At 38.1% G+C, this 20,501-nt stretch overlaps 1 protein-coding gene across 1 annotated transcript; it reads left to right on the top strand.

The window, feature by feature from the left end:
- Window positions 1-81: 81 nt before the first annotated feature.
- LOC134001972 (CD276 antigen-like) lies at window positions 82-16,975 on the top strand. Its single transcript, XM_062441192.1, has 8 exons — window positions 82-237; window positions 2,824-3,074; window positions 9,141-9,518; window positions 12,396-12,680; window positions 12,769-13,095; window positions 14,829-14,936; window positions 15,050-15,109; window positions 15,600-16,975. The coding sequence occupies exons 2-8, from the start codon at window positions 3,005-3,007 to the stop codon at window positions 15,695-15,697; spliced, it is 1,326 nt and encodes a 441-aa protein (XP_062297176.1). The 5' UTR covers window positions 82-237; window positions 2,824-3,004; the 3' UTR covers window positions 15,698-16,975.
- Window positions 16,976-20,501: the final 3,526 nt, after the last annotated feature.

Here is a 20,501-nt window from a genome sequence, read left to right as displayed (position 1 = left end):
CATCCAAAGGGGGTGTGTGTGTGTGTGTGTGCATGTGGACCGACCTTACTCTCTCCCTGCAGTGGCTTGTGTATGGTGAAATGTGTGTCTGAGTGGAGTCTATTCTCTAAATAACCTGTTGATCCAGTCAAGCTAACACTCAGTCTCAGGAGGCAGCAGGCTTGGCTCTTCCTCTGCTCTTCACTTCTTCCTCTTTCTCCTGAAGTACATCTGAACTGGAGCTGCAATCGAGTCACTGTAAGTCTAAGCTTTTTTTTGTATGGGGGTGGGGAGATTTTTTTTTAGCTTTTTCCCAGAACATCATCACACTGTGACAGATCTACGTAATATCACAGGTCTATAAAAAGTTGTCTTTTTGCTGTGATTGAGGGAATCTGTTTGGATTTACTGTTGCTGATGTCCAGGAATGTCTGTAAGTTATTTTATTTTGTTTTTTTAAAATTTTTTATAAGGCATTACAACAAATACTGTGACTTTTACTACTAGTACTATTACTGCTACAACTAATACTAATAATATTAATTTGTTTTGCTCTTTTAGCCTGTCTGATCATTGTCCTAGATCATTTATATGTTGTATAGGAGCACTTAGGTTCTGTGATGAGCTCTAAAGCTACACAGAAACTTGCTAATCATATTTTTAATTCATACACAAACTTGAATGAGTGAAAGTCTAATGAAAACTGCTTTGAAAGGGGCTGAACTGCTGTAGTTTTGAGAAAAGCTGGGAGTGCATCTGAGGTCAAAGATTGAATGTTAAGTCATTGTTGGTCCAATAAATCAGTGGTTAATACAACATGTTATCTCAGTGATAAAATGCTTTGAAGTGAAGTCCTAAAGTTTTGGTTTGTTAGTAATTTTGTATGAATGAAAACATTTAGGTTTCTAGAATTTCTTTCCTTTCTATTGCTATTCGGTGTAAAATGTTATTGAAATTCTGCAGATAAATAGCCTATATGTTGTTTGAAAGTATAGAAGTACATATAATGAAATTATGTTGTTTTGTATATGTTATGAGGAAAGATACACGCTGTATATTTTTTCTGATGTTGGATATACGGAGGTGCCGTGTAATGTGGGATGGAGCAAATGTTTGATTGGACATGAAAATATGACAATAATGAAATAACTACAGAACAAGGTGAATATATCTTGTTAGGGTTTGTTTAAGAAGCAGCAGAGTGACTTAGTGGTGCATTTTCTTGTATTTCTTTATTATAGTTTTCTGTAAATGTCATTTCACATTCAGTTTAAGATAAACCAGGACTGCAGGTTGAAGAGTTAATAAGACTTAATTAACGTGTTAATAATGCAGAATAAAGTGTTAAAAAAGAGTTGTGATTTAGAGGCAGCACAGTGTATTGCATGTTTTATTTCATATTCTTCTGTACATTTCACTTGTTACATTTTAATCTAAAACTCACTGAGTTTAAGATAAGCTGTTGATAGCATCCTAACAACACAAATAAAGGTGTTGTTAATATCAAGTAGGGTGTTTAAAAGTGAAATGCAGCAGTGAGTGTCATGTGTTCACTGACTTATTGCTGCATTTCCCCTTTTCTTTATTTTGTTTAATACATTTCTTATTTAAAAGCATATTAAGTTAAACATTTGCAACAAGGAAACATCCTCTCTGTTGAAAGTTAAATTATTTGAAATAATGAGATAATGCATTGATTTCTTACTGATTTTCTGTAGATTCTTACACATTGGCAGCTTTATACTTTCACCTGAACTGTTTGCAGGGCAGGTATTGTCTTAACGGAACAAAAAAAGTGACAAGCATCATCAATCAGCTCTTTAAGAAAAATGGACAAACTCGCTTTTGTTTGTCTTGCTGAACACAAGCAAAAACAAATGTCTCTCGCTTTAGTCGCACTTGCCCAACAGTTGCTGCACTTTTGCTCCGTCACGCAGAAAACAAATAAATCCAGGTGCTGACCTTTTCCTCAAGCCAACAGGAAGGCATCAGCAGTCAATATGAGATAATGTGCTCCCTCTGTAGTGTATAACACCTAAAGAGAGAAATGTTCTCAGCTCTAATGCAGGAAGGATCCTCCATAAACATGAAACAATGACACCTGCTGCACACCTGGCTTACCCCCAGCCAGCAAACGTCACAACACTTCAGCTGAAAATCCGTACCTTCCTCATCATGGCACACATTTTTTCCCTCCTTCTGCGGCTTTCAAACATGCTCTGGTAAACTTTCTTGACCTCAAAGATTGATTGACTTCTTTACCAACGGCAGGATACGTCACATTTCCTTGTGCTCTTTAATGCACGGCACCAAGTTCACCTGTGTTTGTTTTGGAACATTGAGATTGTGTCGAGATAACCAGAGTGGTTTTTATTGTGCGTGGACGACAGACGTATCCTCTTCCTTTTTGCCTCTTAGCTTATCCAATCCACTCTAGAGATAAAAAAGCAGGGCTCGATGTGAAGGATAAGACAAAGAAATGACAGAGGTGAATGCAGAAAGATGGATGGCGAAGACAAGAAAGAGGCTGCTTAGAAATGCAATCTTGTCTGCTGGATGAAAGACTGCAGGGCTCCAGCTGCAAATCTCACTTTTATTTACTATTTTCCGATGATGAAAAGGAAGGTTTGAGCCAAATCCTCAGCACTCATCACAGGATCAAACCTGAACTCTTCTCAGAAAGCTGCACATGTTCTGTCATGTTTTATACTGCATGTCCTGCTGCATCCATTTCACCAAGAACGTGTCTCTAATTATGCTTTTCTCTTCCTTTTTTTGCCTGTATTTTTGTGTGTGTACGTGTGTGTGTGTGTGTGTGTGTGTGTGTGATGGCAAACCACCCAGAGAGATCCAACGTAAAACCTGCCAGAAAGAGAAAAAAAACCCAAGTGGAAACCTTTGGCTGAAATCACCACAGTGGAAGAAGCATGGACTGACAACCTGTCTGCATGTGTTTCTCTGTATCGTCGGAGTGTGTGTGTGTGTGTCTGTCTTTGTCTTAAATGCGTGTAACTGAAAGGAAATCATGTCAACGATACACACCTGGGCCTGTTTCCTCCTGTGGATCAGTGTTGCCACGCAGGACAAAACTCCAGGTAAGACACAAACGCCCCTTTGTCCAGCAGCCACCACTGAGCCGACAGCAGGGAGACTTTCATAGTGATTAAGAGATCGAGGGGTTTCTTTCCAAAATGTGATACACACATCCAGTTTGTAAGGAAGGAATATAAAAGTCTAAGCTGACAGCTGCAAAATGGCAAAGGTTTTCTTTTATGCAACAGAGATGTGTCAGACTTTTCCCAGAAATTACACTCTGACATCAGGTATTAACTCAAGATGGAAACATTCTCCAACCACGGCCAGTGAATAAAAGCAGCTGAAACTTTAAAGGAAAATTGTCTGGTACGACCATTCCTAAAAGCTGACATAACATGATACTCGCCAACTCTATTACTGACATCTGGAGATGAACAGAACCACAGTTTTACTTATGTGGAAATGACACAGAAAGCAAAAGCATCGACAGACATGTATGACGTGTCAGGAGGGTGAAACCAGAGAGTTAATCTGCAAAATCTGATAGATGCTTTTGTGTGAACTGTGCACCATAGCAGATTTGGTTTCAGTCTTTTTTTATATAGCAGTGGATTTCCAGTGAAACCGATGAGTGAATTGTTTCCTGATGGATAAAACTTCAAAGATAGGGAACAGCTGTTAGAAAAAGTTGTAATACTATCTATCAGCAAATATGCTAGGTGGCAATTTGAGCATACATTATTTTAAGAATATACAACATATTTCTCAAGAAAAGGTCTCAAGTTCAGGTCATAAAACAGGACCAACTGTCTTATAGAAATGTTGTTTATATGTTATGAAACCTTTCTCAGTTACATTGTGTGTACAACTGCTGCTGAAGTATGCAGGGTGGGACAGACTTTGCTGAACAACCACATAAAGTGGCTTTATGTCATAAAGTCACACACACACACACGCACACACACACACACACACACACACACACACACACACACACACACACACACACACACACACACACACACACACACACACACACACACACACAGTATGAAAAATCCAATTATGAAAGGAGAAACACAGATGACTCTCTGGTACAAGAAAGATTACACTACACTGTACTGTATTAGCGTAGGTACTGTAGGTACAACATAAACATCTGGGCAAAAATCAACATCCTGTATAAGGCTGCAACTAATGATTATGCCCCACATTGTTTCATCTGTTGATCATTGTCTCAGTTAATAAAATTTGGTCCATTTGGTTTCATTTGTCACTATTTCCCAAAACCCAAGATGACATTGTTCAATTTCTTGTTTTGTCCACAAAACAAAGATATTCAGTTTACTCTCATAGATGACCAAATCATTGCATTGACAAATCATTGCAGCTCTAATCTTAAATGCAAGAATATTAACACGACTGAAACTGTTTGGCAGAAGAATAAAGCTCAGCTTTCATATCTGACCTGTTTGCACTCCTCAATCTAACATTAAGAGTTTTTCTCATTTCATGTTCCCTGGAAAGCTTTTAAGATTGTGCTATCATTTATTTAGTTCATTATCTCATTTACTGTTAAACTCTTCATTTGCTTACCCATCAGTGAAAGTACATATATGGATTAGATCAAATGTACTTTTAAAAATAACGGCACCACCTGGAACAAAATCCCTATTTACTCAGCAAATTGTTCAAGTATTATTGCAAGGGCATGAAATGTCACATTACAGTGTGACGGGAGCCAAACTTCACACGTCACTAGGCTGTCGGGCAGGTAAACAGGTAGGCATTATGAGTCAGAGCTCTGAGTCATCGCTGCTGTGATTTAAAAGAAGAGAGGGAACAGCTGTGAGCAGGAGCTGGCAGAGCAAAGCGTGTCATAACGCTGTCAGCGCGGGCCGAGGGGGGAGGGGGGAAGTGTCAAAGAACCAGCGAGGTGACAAAGTCCGGTCATTCATCTGTAATTTAATCACTCTGTTTTTGTAAATGTAAAGCACTCGAAAACAAGGAAACAGCACAAGTAAATAAGAATCTAGCACAAAACCAAAATATGAGAATGCAGTTTTGGCTCAAACACCAAACAGTCAGAGAGAAAAAAGAGGTTGGGCGGCTGAGGTGAGCAAGGTAGCCTATGGAAAGGGTTTTCTGAGAAGAGGAGGTGGTGGTGAGGGGAATTCAAACCTGAGCTTTGCAAATGTCTCTAGGAATTTCTGTAGAGGAGGAAATAGTGTCTCTGGTTGAGTTAACACAGCCCTGAACTGCTGCTTCTGAAGGCTGCAGGTCAAACTTCAAGGTGCATTCAAACTTTAACCACACTTCAATTATCACAGCAGATAAGAGGTGCCTTCTTGTTGTGAAAGTATCCAGTACTGCTACTACATTCACCAAAGTAAATACAATTGTAAAACTTACCTCTTAATTATGACTCACTATTTTGAGAAAATCATAACCACGAGAGCAGGATCTCATGATAATGACATTCTCTTCTTGAGTCACAGGCCCCTTTAAAAAGGCCAACAGGAGGACACAATGTAAGAAAGTATTCTGCACACTGCTGCAGCCAAAAACATTTCACATTTTTCAAGGTCTGATCCAACAGGAGGTCTGAGTTAAGAAGCTTGTATATAAAATGTTCTGACTTCAGTGTGCTGGATCCTTTTTTCACTGACAGATGATTGAAAACATATTTCATGACATCAGTAATCCCAAGTGTAGGGTTGCAACTAACCATTATTTCAGTATTGATTCATTTCTAGATTATCTTTTCAATTAATTGATAAGTTGTTTGGTCTATAAATGGTCAGAAAATAGTGAAAAATAGTGGTTGTAAATTCCAACAGCTCCAGGCGACATCTTCAAATGTTTATTTGACCCACAGTCCAAAACCCCAAAATATTTAGACATAGACAAAGAAGACCATAACATGCTCATACTTAAGTTGGAACCAGCAAATGTTGTGCCTAAAAAAGAACAAAACTACTTATTTATCAAAACAGTTGCTGATTATTTCTCTGTTGATCAACTGATCAAATAAACAACTAATTGTTGCAGCCCACGTAAGTGTAAAGTCAATATTAACTGAGTTTAACTGATGTTTCTTAACTCATCCAAAGTAATTCATCAGTTGTTCTTTGCTGATGGAGAGTCCTGGGTATTTAAAATTATCCTAAAATACTAAAGTAGATCATTGAAAAACACTGTATATAATCAATTCAGAGCTATATTATCATAATAATCATCTTCAGTGGGCAGATATCAAGTAAAATTATGTTGAGAGAAGCTATGAATTGTTCATATTAAATAGTCTAGAGCTTTGCTATTCTGGTACCCAAAATTATAATTATTTATTTATTAAGCTTTACTCAGGAAATATGATTCCTGATATTATGATATTACACGAGAGACCTATTGTTGTCTTGTTTTGGTAGTTAGCATAGCAGTTAGCTTAACAAACATATGGTTCCTATAGAGGAGCTTAAGGAAGCTGTTTATCAGAGGTGTTTCTATTGTAAAACAGTTTGAAAATGCTTGTGATAAAGCATAAATCTCGCATTTGTGTTGCTTGTCAAAGTAAGTTTCTAGTTTGAAATGAGCTCATAGCTGCCCCCTGTGGCTGCTGGCAGGAAGAAAAATACCCACTGAGACTCCCACCAGCTGAGTTTTCTGCCCTCTGGCCTCAGCAGGCAGTTATATAGACTGATTCTGACTATTTCGTGTACCAAAATGAAGTGAAGAAAGAGCTGCATTTGAAAACTTAAAGACAGGCTCACAATTTTTCAGGTGTGTCATAAACAATAGTCTGCATTTCCAATGAGCATTGAAACCTGTTCTTCTTGCTGTAATCATTCTTCCTGTTCATACCGACCATGACAACATCCCGTCATAACAAACTTACAATGTGAGAGATGGGGGACAAAATCCACAGTCCTCCTTCTGTACAAAAATATATTTAAAAGTTTAGCTGAAGCTAATATGAATCATCAGTTGCCCAAATGAGTCAAATCGAAAAGATATCTTTCAAAGTTTTAGTCTTTTTAGTGCCCAAGTCCCTATTTTTGTTACTTTACTTCAACCTCACGTTGGCAAACGTATGTCTGATTAACCGCCCCACCTTTATTAAATAGCACTTTCCTTGGCGTTTCCATGGGAACCATTCAGGACTTTCTCCCACACAGCAAATAAAAAGCATGAGGTATTTAATGGCTGGGAATGAATGAAACAAAACAATCAACTTCCAACTCTTATTTGAATTAAGAGGTATTAAATTGTCCCTCTCATGACTACAACAGGACTAATGCACACCAATTATTTTGTTCACTGAAATTTGTAAAAGAAATTAACAAACCTATAATTTGCTTATATTGGCTACATAATTTTTATCCAGTTGAAATGTTGTTTGGATAATATTTCTATCTAATCACAGTCATTTGTTTTCAGTAAGGCAGAAAGTGTGTGAATTTTGTTACCAGATCTATATTTCCCAAGAGTAAAGTTTAATTTCCTGCTTTGTGTAATGCTTGTCGTAAAAGCAAATCATCACCGCAGAGATGAATAACCTGCTGCCAACACCCTGACATGTGTGGCAATAATGGGTGATTCAAGAAAAATTCAACCTTTGCACAATTGATTTGGCAAGTATGAAACATCAGGTCTAAAACATCAATGTAACTTGGAAAACGTTCCATATTTATATTTTCATATAAAGACGTCACTGAGTGCAAAGGTTATCTCTAAAGGAACACTTAGTTTCCAAACTGGAAAAGATGCTTTGCAGATAAAAGTAGGTGGATTAGGGTTACATTTTTCACTCCTGAATAGCTTGTGTCCAAAATATTTACTGATCATCTAACGGGGGTTTAATTTAGGAATAATCCAGCAGGTCTCTGTTTTGATCTACTGAGTTTTATTCCAAAGGCACACACAGCAGTAGACTCATGATCATGATTTACAGCTTCCAGTCGCAGCTTGTGTGGCGAGTTGATGCAGATGTGACACAGATGTGAAACGACAGCTGAGTATTTCCGCCTTTGGTGTGGTTCGTTCCACCAGGTGAGAACAGAGTCATGGAAACTCAAAGTAACAGTTTGCATACGCTGCAGGCCAGTTAGTAAGGAGTGCCAGCGTAATCTGAGCCGACTAAAGGAAACAAATACAGCCTTTCTGGGTTTATGGAGGCTGATGTTGACATGTGATAGCCAGCAATTTCTCGCTCGTGCTTGTAAATCTGTGAATAACAAAAAGAAAGTTTTGTTTGATGCTCATTGTCAGCAGTTTCCTTGTACAGCTCAATTACCAACCGGTCAAGTTGGGCCCCTACAAAGCTCAACTGAAGTATAATATCAGCTAACGTTGGCCCTTCGTTAATCTTGTTGCCCTGTAGTTTGGTCCTGTGCTCAGATGGTAAATATTCCTCGATAAAGTTGTGTTTGATCAAATTACCACAAACTAACTGACACACTGAAAACGTAAGAGCGGCTGATATTATCCCAGATCAGGAGCGCTGGTCGGTTTCTACATTGGTGGGCTGCCATGTGCAGTCTGCTGTGTGCCTGTAATCAGTTATCTGACCCACACCACTGCTACCATCAGGTGTGATGGCCAACTGTTCAATAATCTGGCAACTGTAATTAAACACATATCAATCAAGTTAAATCAATATCTAATATTTGCTATCACAATATTGACAATATCAGCTCAGTGCCCCATTTCAACATATAAGATATAAGATAATATGGATACAACTAATGATTATTTTCATTATCGATGAATCTGTCGATTATTTACTCAATTAATTAATCATGATTGATGGTTTTGTCTACAAAATATCAGAAAATAGTTTAAGATAAAAAAGGCACATTAGAATTTCTTAGAGCTCAAGATGTCTTCAAATGTCTTAAAAAAAAAAAAATCAAAAATCCAAAGTTTACTATCATATATGGTATCGCATTTACAAACTATCGTATTTCTGAAACTGTAAACAGCAGGGCATTTTTCCCACGGAAATGACACAAATGATTCTTCCATTATCAACATAGATGCTGATTCATTATTGGTTGTCGACTAACCGACTAATTGTTATCAGACCTCAGCGTGACCTCACCGTGAGTCTCCCTGTCATGTTTCAGATGTCACTGTGACCTGCTTTGTTTCGGAGGAGTGCGTGCTGCCCTGCAGCTTCCAGCCCGCCAGCAAAGAGGTCATCCGGTGGTTCAGACAGGATGTGGAGATGTACAAGTTCAAGCGGGAAGACGATGGGGATGGTGATGACCACGATGATGATGAGGATAATGATGATGATGATGATGATGATGATGAAAGCAGCGAGGAGCACTTTGAGCACGAGCAAATTGCTGGACGTGCCTCTATTTTCCCACACCTGATATCCCACGGAAACGCCACGTTGATCATCAGGAACAGTGGTCTCAAGGACAGAGGCACCTACAGGTGTCATGTGAACACCAAAGGGGGCCAACACAATGCAAAAGTCATCTTAAAGGTGGAAGGTGAGTAAAAAAAACAACAAAAACAAACAAGGTTTGTGTGATAGATACAAAATGTGACAATAAGATGAATTCAAAAGTAACTGTGTCCATTTGTGCAAGTAGTTCTGTATTTAACTACAATTTTAGGTACTTACACTTCACTCAAGTATGTCCTTCTGATGCTACTTTATTCTTCCACCCCACTACATTTCAGAAGGAAATATTGTACTTTCTACTCCACTACATATATTTGTGATGAAGAATTGACAAAATGGATAATATAACAAGCTTCTAAAATATAACACATTGATGAAGATGAAACCAGTGGTTTCCAACCTTTTTGTCTTTTGACGTCTGACAAAAAACAGTGTGTAGGCAGGTCACATGTCAGATGTTTCTGAGTTATTAACAGCTACACCAATTAGTGATTTTTCCCTCCAAACTTCTCATATGGTTTAATTTCAATACATGTTCAAATGATCCAATATTTCACCAAAAATCAAAGATGAGAGGAAAAAGTCCAAAAACTGAAAACAGATTTGTATAACAGAACTTTGTTTTTTCTTCTTTCCTCTCCCATTAATCATCTCATGACCCCTCACATTTATCTGGTGACCCTTTGAAGGGGCCCGACCCCTAGATTGGGAACCACTGGACTAAACTAGTTAACTCAACTGTATATAAACTATATCCACCTCCAGCAGCTACAACAGTAACATGCTGCTCTAACACTGATGAGAGAACTAGAAGAAAAATGATTTGAGTGAACCAAACTACAGGTGTGAAAGTCCTGAGCCATGCAGAGGTCATGTGTTAAAAAGAAAGTATTGATGTGGACGTCCGTGTGAATGCATTAGCAGCTGTTTTTCACAGCACACCATTTTGACTTTTCACAGGAGAACCACTGCACATTATAACAGGGCCATTCATTTGGAAATACTAAAAGACATTCATCATTCATTTATGTTATTCATTTTCATGTTTTGATGTGTCAAAATGTCTACTGTAAAAAAAAAAAAAAGGTCCATTGACTGAACTTCTGATATGAACCTCTAACCTTCAGGGGGTTAGATAGTGTTAAAGTGATGCAATTTGTTATTTATACCATTTCAGAAAAATAGATTATTATAATCAACCTTAATCAAACTTTATTTGTATAACACCTTTTGTAAACGTTAGGACAATTTAAAGTGCTTTAGATTGGGCTGACAAGTGAATTATAAAATAGTACAAATGTAAATAGTAACAGCAGCTTGTTGTGCCACATATCGCAACCTCTTGACTTTGTACTACATTGGACATTTCTCAAAGAACTTCAGTACAAATTCAAGAGGCTGATATGCAGCACAACAAGCTGGTGAAGCTCCAAACAGAAGCACATTCCTGCACATGGTCAGTGGCATCTGACGTACACAGAACTACTCTCTGTAGACTGAAAACCCGATCGCTGTTATTGGTCTTTGGAGCCGTTTCTAAACAAAGCAGCATGTAACCCAGTGCAGCGATGTGGTTCATTGACATTTCTTTAAATAGTTTTCGGACAACTGAGGTCTATTGCAACTGAGGAATAAGATATATCAGGCATTGGATACAAACAAAATACTTGTTGTACTTGCAGAGTACTTGTAGATTGTTGGTTTGGCTCCAAACATGAGATTTGTTTATGATAACAAAAATATAGAAAATCATCATTATTATCCTTTAAACTCTCTTAATATTATTGTGCATATTTCTAAAGCCTTGATTCAGTACATCCTCTAAACTGTGTGCTCAGTTTAGCAATCGGTTAAGAGTAGATTCACAATTTTTCAACTGTGTCTTAAAACAGCAGTCTGGTGTCCATATGAACACTAAAAGAGGTAAAGAGGCTGTAATCATTCCTCCTGTTCATACTGACTAATAAAGGATCCCCTTCAAATGTGCTTGCAATGTAAGCTATGGGGGCCAAAATCCACAGTGTGTCAACACAGTCATTTAAAAGTTGATGTGAAGCTTATATAAGGTTTCAGCAGTCCAAGTTAGTCACATCAGGTGGATATCTGTCACATTTACAGTCTTTAAGCATCAAATTCCCTCTGCGTTTCACTGTTGATCTGTGGTTGAAGCATAGTAACAAAAAGAGGGACTTTGGCACTAAAAACTACTTAATTGACTCATTTGGACGACTGAAGCTTCATATTATCTTCAGATCAAGTTTTAAAGTTTTAAATACATTTTTGCACAGAAGGAGGAATGTGGATTTTTTCCTCCATCACTTACATTGCAAGTTCATTATCAAGGCATCTTCTAGTAGTCATTATGAGCAGGAGGAATGATTACAGCCAGAAAAACAGGTTTCAATGTTCATTTGGCCTCCTGACTGCTGTTTTAAGACACACTTGAGAGATTGTGAACCCGTCCATTGAGGAAAGTAAAGTATTTCCAAAGTTTATGAGAACTATCTTCTGTATTGTGGTAACGGAGGTCTTATGTTATCTTCATCAGAATGATATCACCCATTGCCAGGCTATATTGAGCTCTGGCATTTACAGTCTGTCATCAGGGACTGCTGGGAAACATTTTAGCATGCTGAGTTTCTTTGTGTGTGTGTGTGTGTGTGTGTATGTGTGTGTGTGTGTGTGTGTGTGTGTGTGTGTGTGTGTGTGTGTGTGTGTGTGTGCGCGTGTGTGTACCAGGTATTCCTCATGTTGTGAGAACATAATTCTGTACAGTCATGTTGTGTGGACTTGCCTCCATTATGGGCACAAAAAGCAAGCCCCCGGAATTTAAATCATTAATTTTAGGGAAGACTTGGTTTAAAGTTAAGGTTAGTTTAGGTTTTTGTAAACGTTATGGTTAAGGTTAGGATAAGAAGTAAGTGTAAATCAATGTAATGTACTCTGATGTATTTGTGTGTAGCACCCATCCGAGGCTTGTCTGTGGAGCTGTCGCGGCTGAGTGGCTACGAGGAGATGAAGTGCGTGGTCCGTAATGTCTTCCCGGCTCCTCGCGTATCCTGGGAGACGGAGCCACCCACTTTTGAGGACCTCCGACCAATCACACGCATGCTGGCCGACAAACAGGGACTGTACACCGTTGACAGCCGGCTCAAGATGCTGAATGGCCAACCAGGCCTCATCTACATCTGTAAAGTCACCACTTCCTACGGTGGTCCGCCCTGGACGGCCTCACTCAGGGAGAGAGGTAAAAAACTTTTTTTTTAAAATAAATACATTTTATGGTTTTGTGTGTTAAAAATGGACTGGGTTGATAAATTACTCTTCTCTTGTAGCAATACGAGGAACTGATAGTAGGGATTTGACCATCCCCTGCTATGCCCCTCAATACTTGAACAACCCCTCCCTTGACTGGAGCTTCTCCAATGGTGAGGATCTTGCTCACATCCTCACCTACAACAGCCAGACGGGGCATGTCGCCTCTTCGCCGCCCTGGAACAGCCACGTGGAGCTGGACGCTTTCAGGGTCCCATTTGGAGATGGCTCCCTGCGACTGATGGACCCCAATCACTCAGAGCACTCGGGCAGCTACACCTGCACGTTCGCCATGCCGTACAATACACACACTGAGCGCTCTGACGTCACCATCGACACTCCCATCGGTGAGGTCACAAACACAAACAAAGTCATTAACCTGCATGACATTAACACATTCAACACTGGGATGTGATAAAGGAGAAATCTGTTTTCTATATTTGCCATATTGTCAACGAATGCCATGAAAAGACCGCTGCGAGCCCACTGACTCCTACTGGAGGCACAAATATGTAGTTTAATTTAAAAATAGGCTCAGTGATTCCCTAAAACACCTGGTCACTCAAGTTTTTAGCAAACAGTAAATTGTAAATTGTGCATTTGCTGGGGACTATTTTCAGCAGTGGATGAATCTGCATTTGGTTTAGTGAGTATTTATGGCAGCAGGATGGTGTGTGTGTGTGTGAGAATAAAATACAGTGTGTGAGTTCATGGTAATGAAGGGGAACGTCAAACAGTGCTGCAGAGTGACTCATTAATGTGTTTTTAATAGTGTTAAGGCATGCATCAGGCTTTAGATAAACACACAATAAATAATATAAATAATAATAATTAATAATAATAATAGATCAGTTCATTGTTGGTTTTAGTCTTTTGATGAGATTGGTTGACAATAAGAAAAACACACATTAACACCAGACTTATCCTTTAAATGACTGCATTGATGGTTCTGCACACAAATAATTTGTCCATACTTATACAGAAATACACAAATCACTTTCAGAAGCATAGCAGAACTTTATTTTATTTAATTTATGTTGGTCACAGCATTTAAAAAATAACTCTTTCCAGAAACATTGGTTTACTATTATCTTAAATGTCTCTTACTTTTTTCTGTGTCTCTAGTCGTAACTGTTAACTGCACAAACTTCTCATAAATCACTCGTTTCACCCTGATGAATGTCACCTGTTCATGAGGTGAACGTTCATTAAGCATGTTCATTGACGCCCCTAAAATGGCCAAATATGGCAACCTGTTTTGCTCCGTTTGTGTCAGGTTTGATTCACAAAAATGTTCCTAAAGAGTGAAAAGAAGAGTTTAAGCTTGCTGCTGTCAGAAACCAGCAGACACATTTATCAGTGTCAGCAGTCGTATTAGAGGAGCTGAAACAATCAGAAAATATGAATCCATCAGAGCAGCGCGGCACCGTGACAGAAGTAAAGAGGGAAACGCTTTGACGTGAAGTCTTTTTAAAGCAAAGCACTCCATGACTAATGTGAGAGGCGGTCATGTGACAGTCACATATAGGTGATGTTACACTGTCATGTTACACACATGATACTGAAGACCTACAGAAACACAGTGTGCGAAATGTTCACAACAACTACTGACGCAAATATCAGCACATCAGGAAACAGGCAGCCACAATGGTGAAAATACAGTGAACAGAATATTAAAGTTTGCTTTAATTAAATATTTTATTTGACTTAATTTTGGTATTATATTTAAACTCTTTTATTAAGATGAATACTTTATGATTTTGAGCTAAACAAGTGTTTTTCCTCTTGTGTAGAAAGTCAGACTATCTGTTCATGACTTGTACGGCAGGTCTGAACTCATAGATTTTGTTCATTTACAAGAGAAAATTGTAAATATGAGAAAATAGGTGAATGTCACAAATTCTCTTAAATCATACAAACATGCCTCTTGATAATGAATCTGTTATGTATGAGTACTTCTTCAGGTTATAATATTAGAACAAAAACAGGCATGGACCAATTTGACATGTAAACATAAACAATAATTCAGATGTTTGTTGTTTCATGTACTGATGTGTGTGTATTTGTTACTTGTGTGCAGTTAATTTTAGTACAGCAGAGAAGCCGTTTCATTGGTGGATTGTCGTCCTGGTGATTGCAGTGCTGGTTCTTACACTGGCGGGCATGCTGGCCTACCTGAAGATGAGAGGTAAAGAAAAAGTCTGAGACAAGAAAGAAGGCAGACTGACTTGTTGTGAGACCAATTGTTGATTTATTATTTCAGAAGTTCTCACACACTCTGTCTCTCTTTTCTGTCCACAGGAAACACCTCGAAGGCCAGAAACGACCCTGAGGAGATGACAGAGCTGCATGTAGCTAAAGGTTTGTCATCAAAAAAGATACTACCAACTTCAGACACTAGATAGAGCCAAATAACAACTTCAAATAATGCAACTCCCTGTTTCCTGAAGGGAAACGTCCTCTACTGTGTGCGACTGTGTGCAATTGCAACACAAAAGATAACATTTGATCTACTATCACTGACAATAATAAGGGGGACAGAATACTACAAATACCTCTCAGTATAAGGAAGCACAATTCAACAGCCTCAAAAATTACCATAAACTGAACCAACACTTCTCTAAAACAGTTCTGCAGAAATTCAACATAAGTATTATGTTATTTTTTTTAACCATCCAAAAAAAATGTGTCCCTGGCTTTAGGTGCTCTGGGCTTAACCCAAGATCTGGTCAACTTCTAGATCCACCCCTGCCTCAGATAAACAATACTGGAACAATATTGGAGTCTGGGTTTTCACAATCTTAGTTTATTGATCCTCTAATCACGGACTTATGTTCTCTTATCCTCACAGACTCTACAGCAGACAGGAACTTGAGTGCGGGCAGCCCCTTCACTGTTGGTGGCACCAATGGACAATCAGGCGTCCGGACTGGATCTCCGTTAACCTGAGAATAAACAGAAACACCTGAATTAACAAAATACTAACAAGCGCAAACACACACATGGCTTCACACCCAAGAGCTTCTTAAAAACTGCTTCTTTAAGAACTTTTTATTTAAAAATAAATTATAGTATACACTTTCAGATCACTGCTCTGGCATATTTGTGTGCTTTTCTAATGAGGAACTCTTCTTGCTTGTTTCTGAATTTTAGAAGAAACCCCGAACTGCTACTTTTTAGAGTGTACATGCAGATGTGTAGACAGTAGATGCCAGAAACATAAACACAAAATGCTTTCAATATCTTGATGAAGAGATTGTGGGCCATGATAGCGCAGCTATGAATCTCATCCAAGTCTTCTTTCAACAAACTCTTTCGAAGAACTTAGAAAGTAGTTTCTGCTGACTTTCATAGCACTTTTCAACCACAGGAACCTTTTGTAGGAGTCCAGGATTACACAATTTCGCCAGTTTGCGGCCCCAGAAAAGTTCCTGCTCAAGGGGTCATACTTTCTGATGGCCCAGGGATTATTAGAGCAGAGTTTGCAGGGCACAAACCTTATGTTCATTAAGTACCACTAGGACAAGCCAAGGGAAATTTATTTTGTCGTGGACTGTCACTCTCTTTAGATGCAGTGGAAGAAAAACAGGAATGTGCAAAAGACACTTAATTCCTGTTGGTGGCGCCTGTGTTCGCATCAAGTTAAAAAGGGGCGTTAGAACTTTGACGCCAATTTTAAAGTTACAAGAAGGCTGGGAACCAAAAATCTGCATTACAAAGCCTGTGAACTCAACGTGTGAGAGGCTAAAATGCAAAAAACAGTGACTTCTGTGTGAATTATATTGTGTTTTTAAACCAGGTGAGGATGTTGTCTTTTTTCTTGAGGTCTCAGCAATCAGCACTCTGCTCTTGGACTCGTGCACAGGGTGGATGTTGAATGATTCCCAAAAACAAAAAGACTGACCTCATGTTTCTACTACCTATAGAGACCTGCTGCGTGAAAAAGACACCAAGAGACATGAGCACCTTCTGGAAATCTGTTTCAAGATAATAAAATGAATGTGACTAAACAGTTATGAGTTTCTTGACGTGGAGAGATTAAAGGTTAACTTGCCTGCTGAGAGTCAATCACTGACAAGTCCTATAAATATATAATCTGCAGCAGAGTAAGATAGTTTCTCTTCATCTCTGCACTGCCACACTGTGCTGTAACCATGTGTCACATTTCATGAATTACACTTCTTCACTTCAAATGTGTCATAATGTAATTTTATTAAAAAAGACTAATCACTGAATTTGTAGCGTCTGTGTCTGCTTTTTAATCTGTGACAAAACTCAATGGGCCTGATTCACAAACTGTGCGTATGCACGTTTGACGCACACATCTGGGAGCCATCAATATGTTCTTACCTAACTTCCTCAGACCATGCGTATGCACAAATGATAACAGTGTTGCAGTGCTCTACGCCTTAATGCAGCATCATTAATGATTTTAAGTTAAAATACCTTATTAAGAAATGTATACTGAATAAATTTGAGAAATAATTCACTTTACCTTATGGGCTTATCTTAATTTTTTGAAGCAAATCACACACACACACACACACACACACACACACACACACACACACACACACACACACACACACACACACACACACACACACACACACACACACACACACACATTAAATCATGCACTTATTTATTTGCAAGGACATCCAATAACTGTTCCAGTGTTTCATTAATGTTTTCTGTTGCATCATACGGGCCTACAAATTATATTCTTAGCCTATTTGCTATTTTCATTTAAATAAAATGTTGTCCTGATTGAATTGCACTTGTCCATTACAGAAGACACAAGAAATTGCAAATGTCATCTTAACAATTATGAAATAAGTGACCTCTGGGTGATGGTTCTTGGTGGATATCATTTCTTTCTCCCCCATTCCTTGAACGAATTTCTCTTAATAATTACTGCCAGTCTCTCATCCTGAGCTGTCAGATCTGGCGCTATATATATATATATATATATATATATATATATATATATATATATATATAGATACATACCCTATACATATATATATATATATATATAAACTGCGTTACTAACGGCGTTACTTTTTTCAGTAACAAGTAATCAAATTAATTACTGTTCCCCCCGTTACAATGCCGTTACGTTACTGTTACTGCCCCCAAAAAATGCGGCGTTACTTCTTCAGATCTCACTGAAGCGGTTTTCACCCGAACAGGCGCTTCTCTCTGTCTCTCTGCCAAAAAGTGGCTGCACTTAGAGGCAAAACCAAAGACAGTGTGCAAATGAGACACAATCTCCCGGCATCCGGAGCCAGAGAGCAAGAGTGCGCTGTAGAGAGTGACTGCTGGTATATGTGTGTGTACTGTATGTCAAGGTCAAGAGCTTTCAGCCGATCTGCCCCCCGCCTTTGGAACTCTCTCCCACCAGACATTTGCACTTCGGACTCTGTTTCCACCTTTAAATCCCGCCTGAAAACGCACCTATTCAGAGTGGCATACTCTGTCTCACACTAACTATGCAATCATGTTCTTGCTTATTTGTTGCACTGATGCACTTTATAGTCACATTCATATTTATTTCTTTATCTTTGCACTAAAATTTACCTGATTTTATTGTTTGATGTACTGTTGTCGTGTTTTTGTGCCTTGTAAGGTGTCCTTGAGTGCTTTGAAAGGCGCCTTTAAATAAAATGCATTATTATTATTATTATTATTATTATTATTATTATTATTATTATTATTATTATTATTATTATTATTATTATTATTATTATGTGTGACTATCAATGATAGCTTTTTTTAGGAATAAAATTCAATCGCTGCACATCTGCTACATGTACAATTATATTATTTACTTCTTTTTAGTACATTTCTTAATTTTGAACGTGTTTTGGGCCAGTTGTTGTTGATTGGGGCAGCCAAGTAATTTGACGTATTTGAACAATTTTTTAAAAAGTAACGTAATAGTTACTTTTCCTGGTAATTAATTACTTTGACATTGATGTAATTCAGGTACTAACTCAGTTACTTTTTTGGAGAAGTAATGAGTAACTATAATTAATTACTTTATCAAAGTAACTTGCCCAACACTGTACCCTATACATATGAGTATATATAGTAAATTATTTCTTTCAGGTCAGTTTCATGGCTAAGGAGCAACTCAGCCTAAGCCTGATAATTAGCCTGGTCCAGACCAGGTCAGTTTGCCAGCATAAATTGCTGTGGTAACAGAGCTTGAACTACGCTGAGCTTGCTTTATGGAACCGGAACTGCTGGAAAATGAGCCAGACTAATGAAATAAGCCTGGTTTATTTGGTAATCCTGCTTTATGGAACAGGGGCCAGATATTTCCCTCAGGTGTTGATAAAGAGCACAAACAGAGCTAAAAGAGAGTAAATATTGGACTTACATTCAGCAGGTGGACAGAAACACCACTCCAAATGAATGATAATGTTACTCCATAACTTTGCCAACAAGGTCAGCATATCAGTTGAAAACGTGATAAGTCAAACTTTTTTTTCTTCTGACATAAATGGTAAAAAAAAAAAAAAACAGTTAGCTTGTTGCAGGTTTAAGGAATATGTTGGTAGTATTTTATATTTATCTTGTATGACTATGTTACAGTGTCCAGTATCAATACTCTGAAACTCCACCTTTATCACACACACACACACACACTCACACTCACACAGACACATACAGTACACTCCTAAAAGTAGCTCTGGGTTTAGCCAATCATTGCTCTGTTACTGGTGCATGTGTGTGTCACTCCCTCTGACTCTGAAGTGTTTTTTCATTCCAGTACACAGAACATTTTTGACAGGAAATGTTAACGTAGAATGCTTGGGGTTAATTATGCCGTGTTTTTGGTGGCCATGACCTTTCTGTTGACCCCTGCCAGGGGAGGTGAGTCTGATCTTTTTCTAGTCTAAAAATAGATCCAATATTTTTAAACTTACTGTCATGGTTTCTTTTAGAGACAGCATGAATACCAGGATCATTTATTTTAAAGGGCAAATCCACCAAACATCACCAGAAAACATGTTTTCTTATGTACCTCAGTGACATTCAGATAGTTTCAGTGTTTTAAGGATTCAGATTTGATCTTTTTAGCCAACACAACAAAACTATAGTTGTGACCTAAATTTATTTTGTGGCACTCAAAGCTTTGAAAAGTAACTTTAAAGAAATAAAAGCTTATGTTAAGATTTGGCACTAAACAAATGAAAATGACATGTACTGTACAAGACAAGTCAACCATCAAAAATGTGTCCAAGCTTTTTATAACCTTGTAGTGTACAGTTAACCCTATTCATTGTAAAATGTATTCTAACTATCAAAGAACACTAAGCTAATCATTTAACAATGAGTCCTGAGTCACACTGAACTTTAGTCAGGTGTCCAAGTCCATATGTTCAATCAGAAAAACAAACTTTGATTTAAAGTGGAACATATTTACTTTTATGTAAAGTGGTGAAACAGTTGTATGGATGAAGTAGAAAAAGATGTAGAGCTTGTTGTTATAACTTGCAAAACCTGTTGGGATGCATTGCTATGAGTGATTAAACGAAAGATAAATGCTTTCGTTTTTTGTTTTTACATTCCTAAAGTTGTACGTGACGTGTTACTAAGAATATCTGATGCCCTGTAATGGGAATATGAATGTTTGAATCCATCTGAAGGTTGTTGAAATAATTTTGGCCAGAAAACGTGGTGGATGGACAGTCATTGCCACACAGACATTAGAATGACTCTAAAAATGAACCTTCACCCT

This window comes from Scomber scombrus, chromosome 20 (genome assembly GCF_963691925.1).
Source record: "Scomber scombrus chromosome 20, fScoSco1.1, whole genome shotgun sequence".
NCBI classification, from domain to species: Eukaryota; Metazoa; Chordata; class Actinopteri; order Scombriformes; family Scombridae; genus Scomber; species Scomber scombrus.
This window is presented reverse-complemented; position numbering and strand designations above follow the sequence as displayed.

Excerpts from the sequence above, each read along its gene's own strand:
- LOC134001972 (XM_062441192.1), top strand. The coding sequence starts at position 3,005 with ATGTCAACGATACACACCTGGGCCTGTTTCCTCCTGTGGATCAGTGTT. Across the intron at positions 13,096-14,828 it reads CACCATCGACACTCCCATCG|TTAATTTTAGTACAGCAGAG; the intron begins GTGAGGTCACAA and ends ACTTGTGTGCAG. Across the intron at positions 15,110-15,599 it reads AGAGCTGCATGTAGCTAAAG|ACTCTACAGCAGACAGGAAC; the intron begins GTTTGTCATCAA and ends TTATCCTCACAG.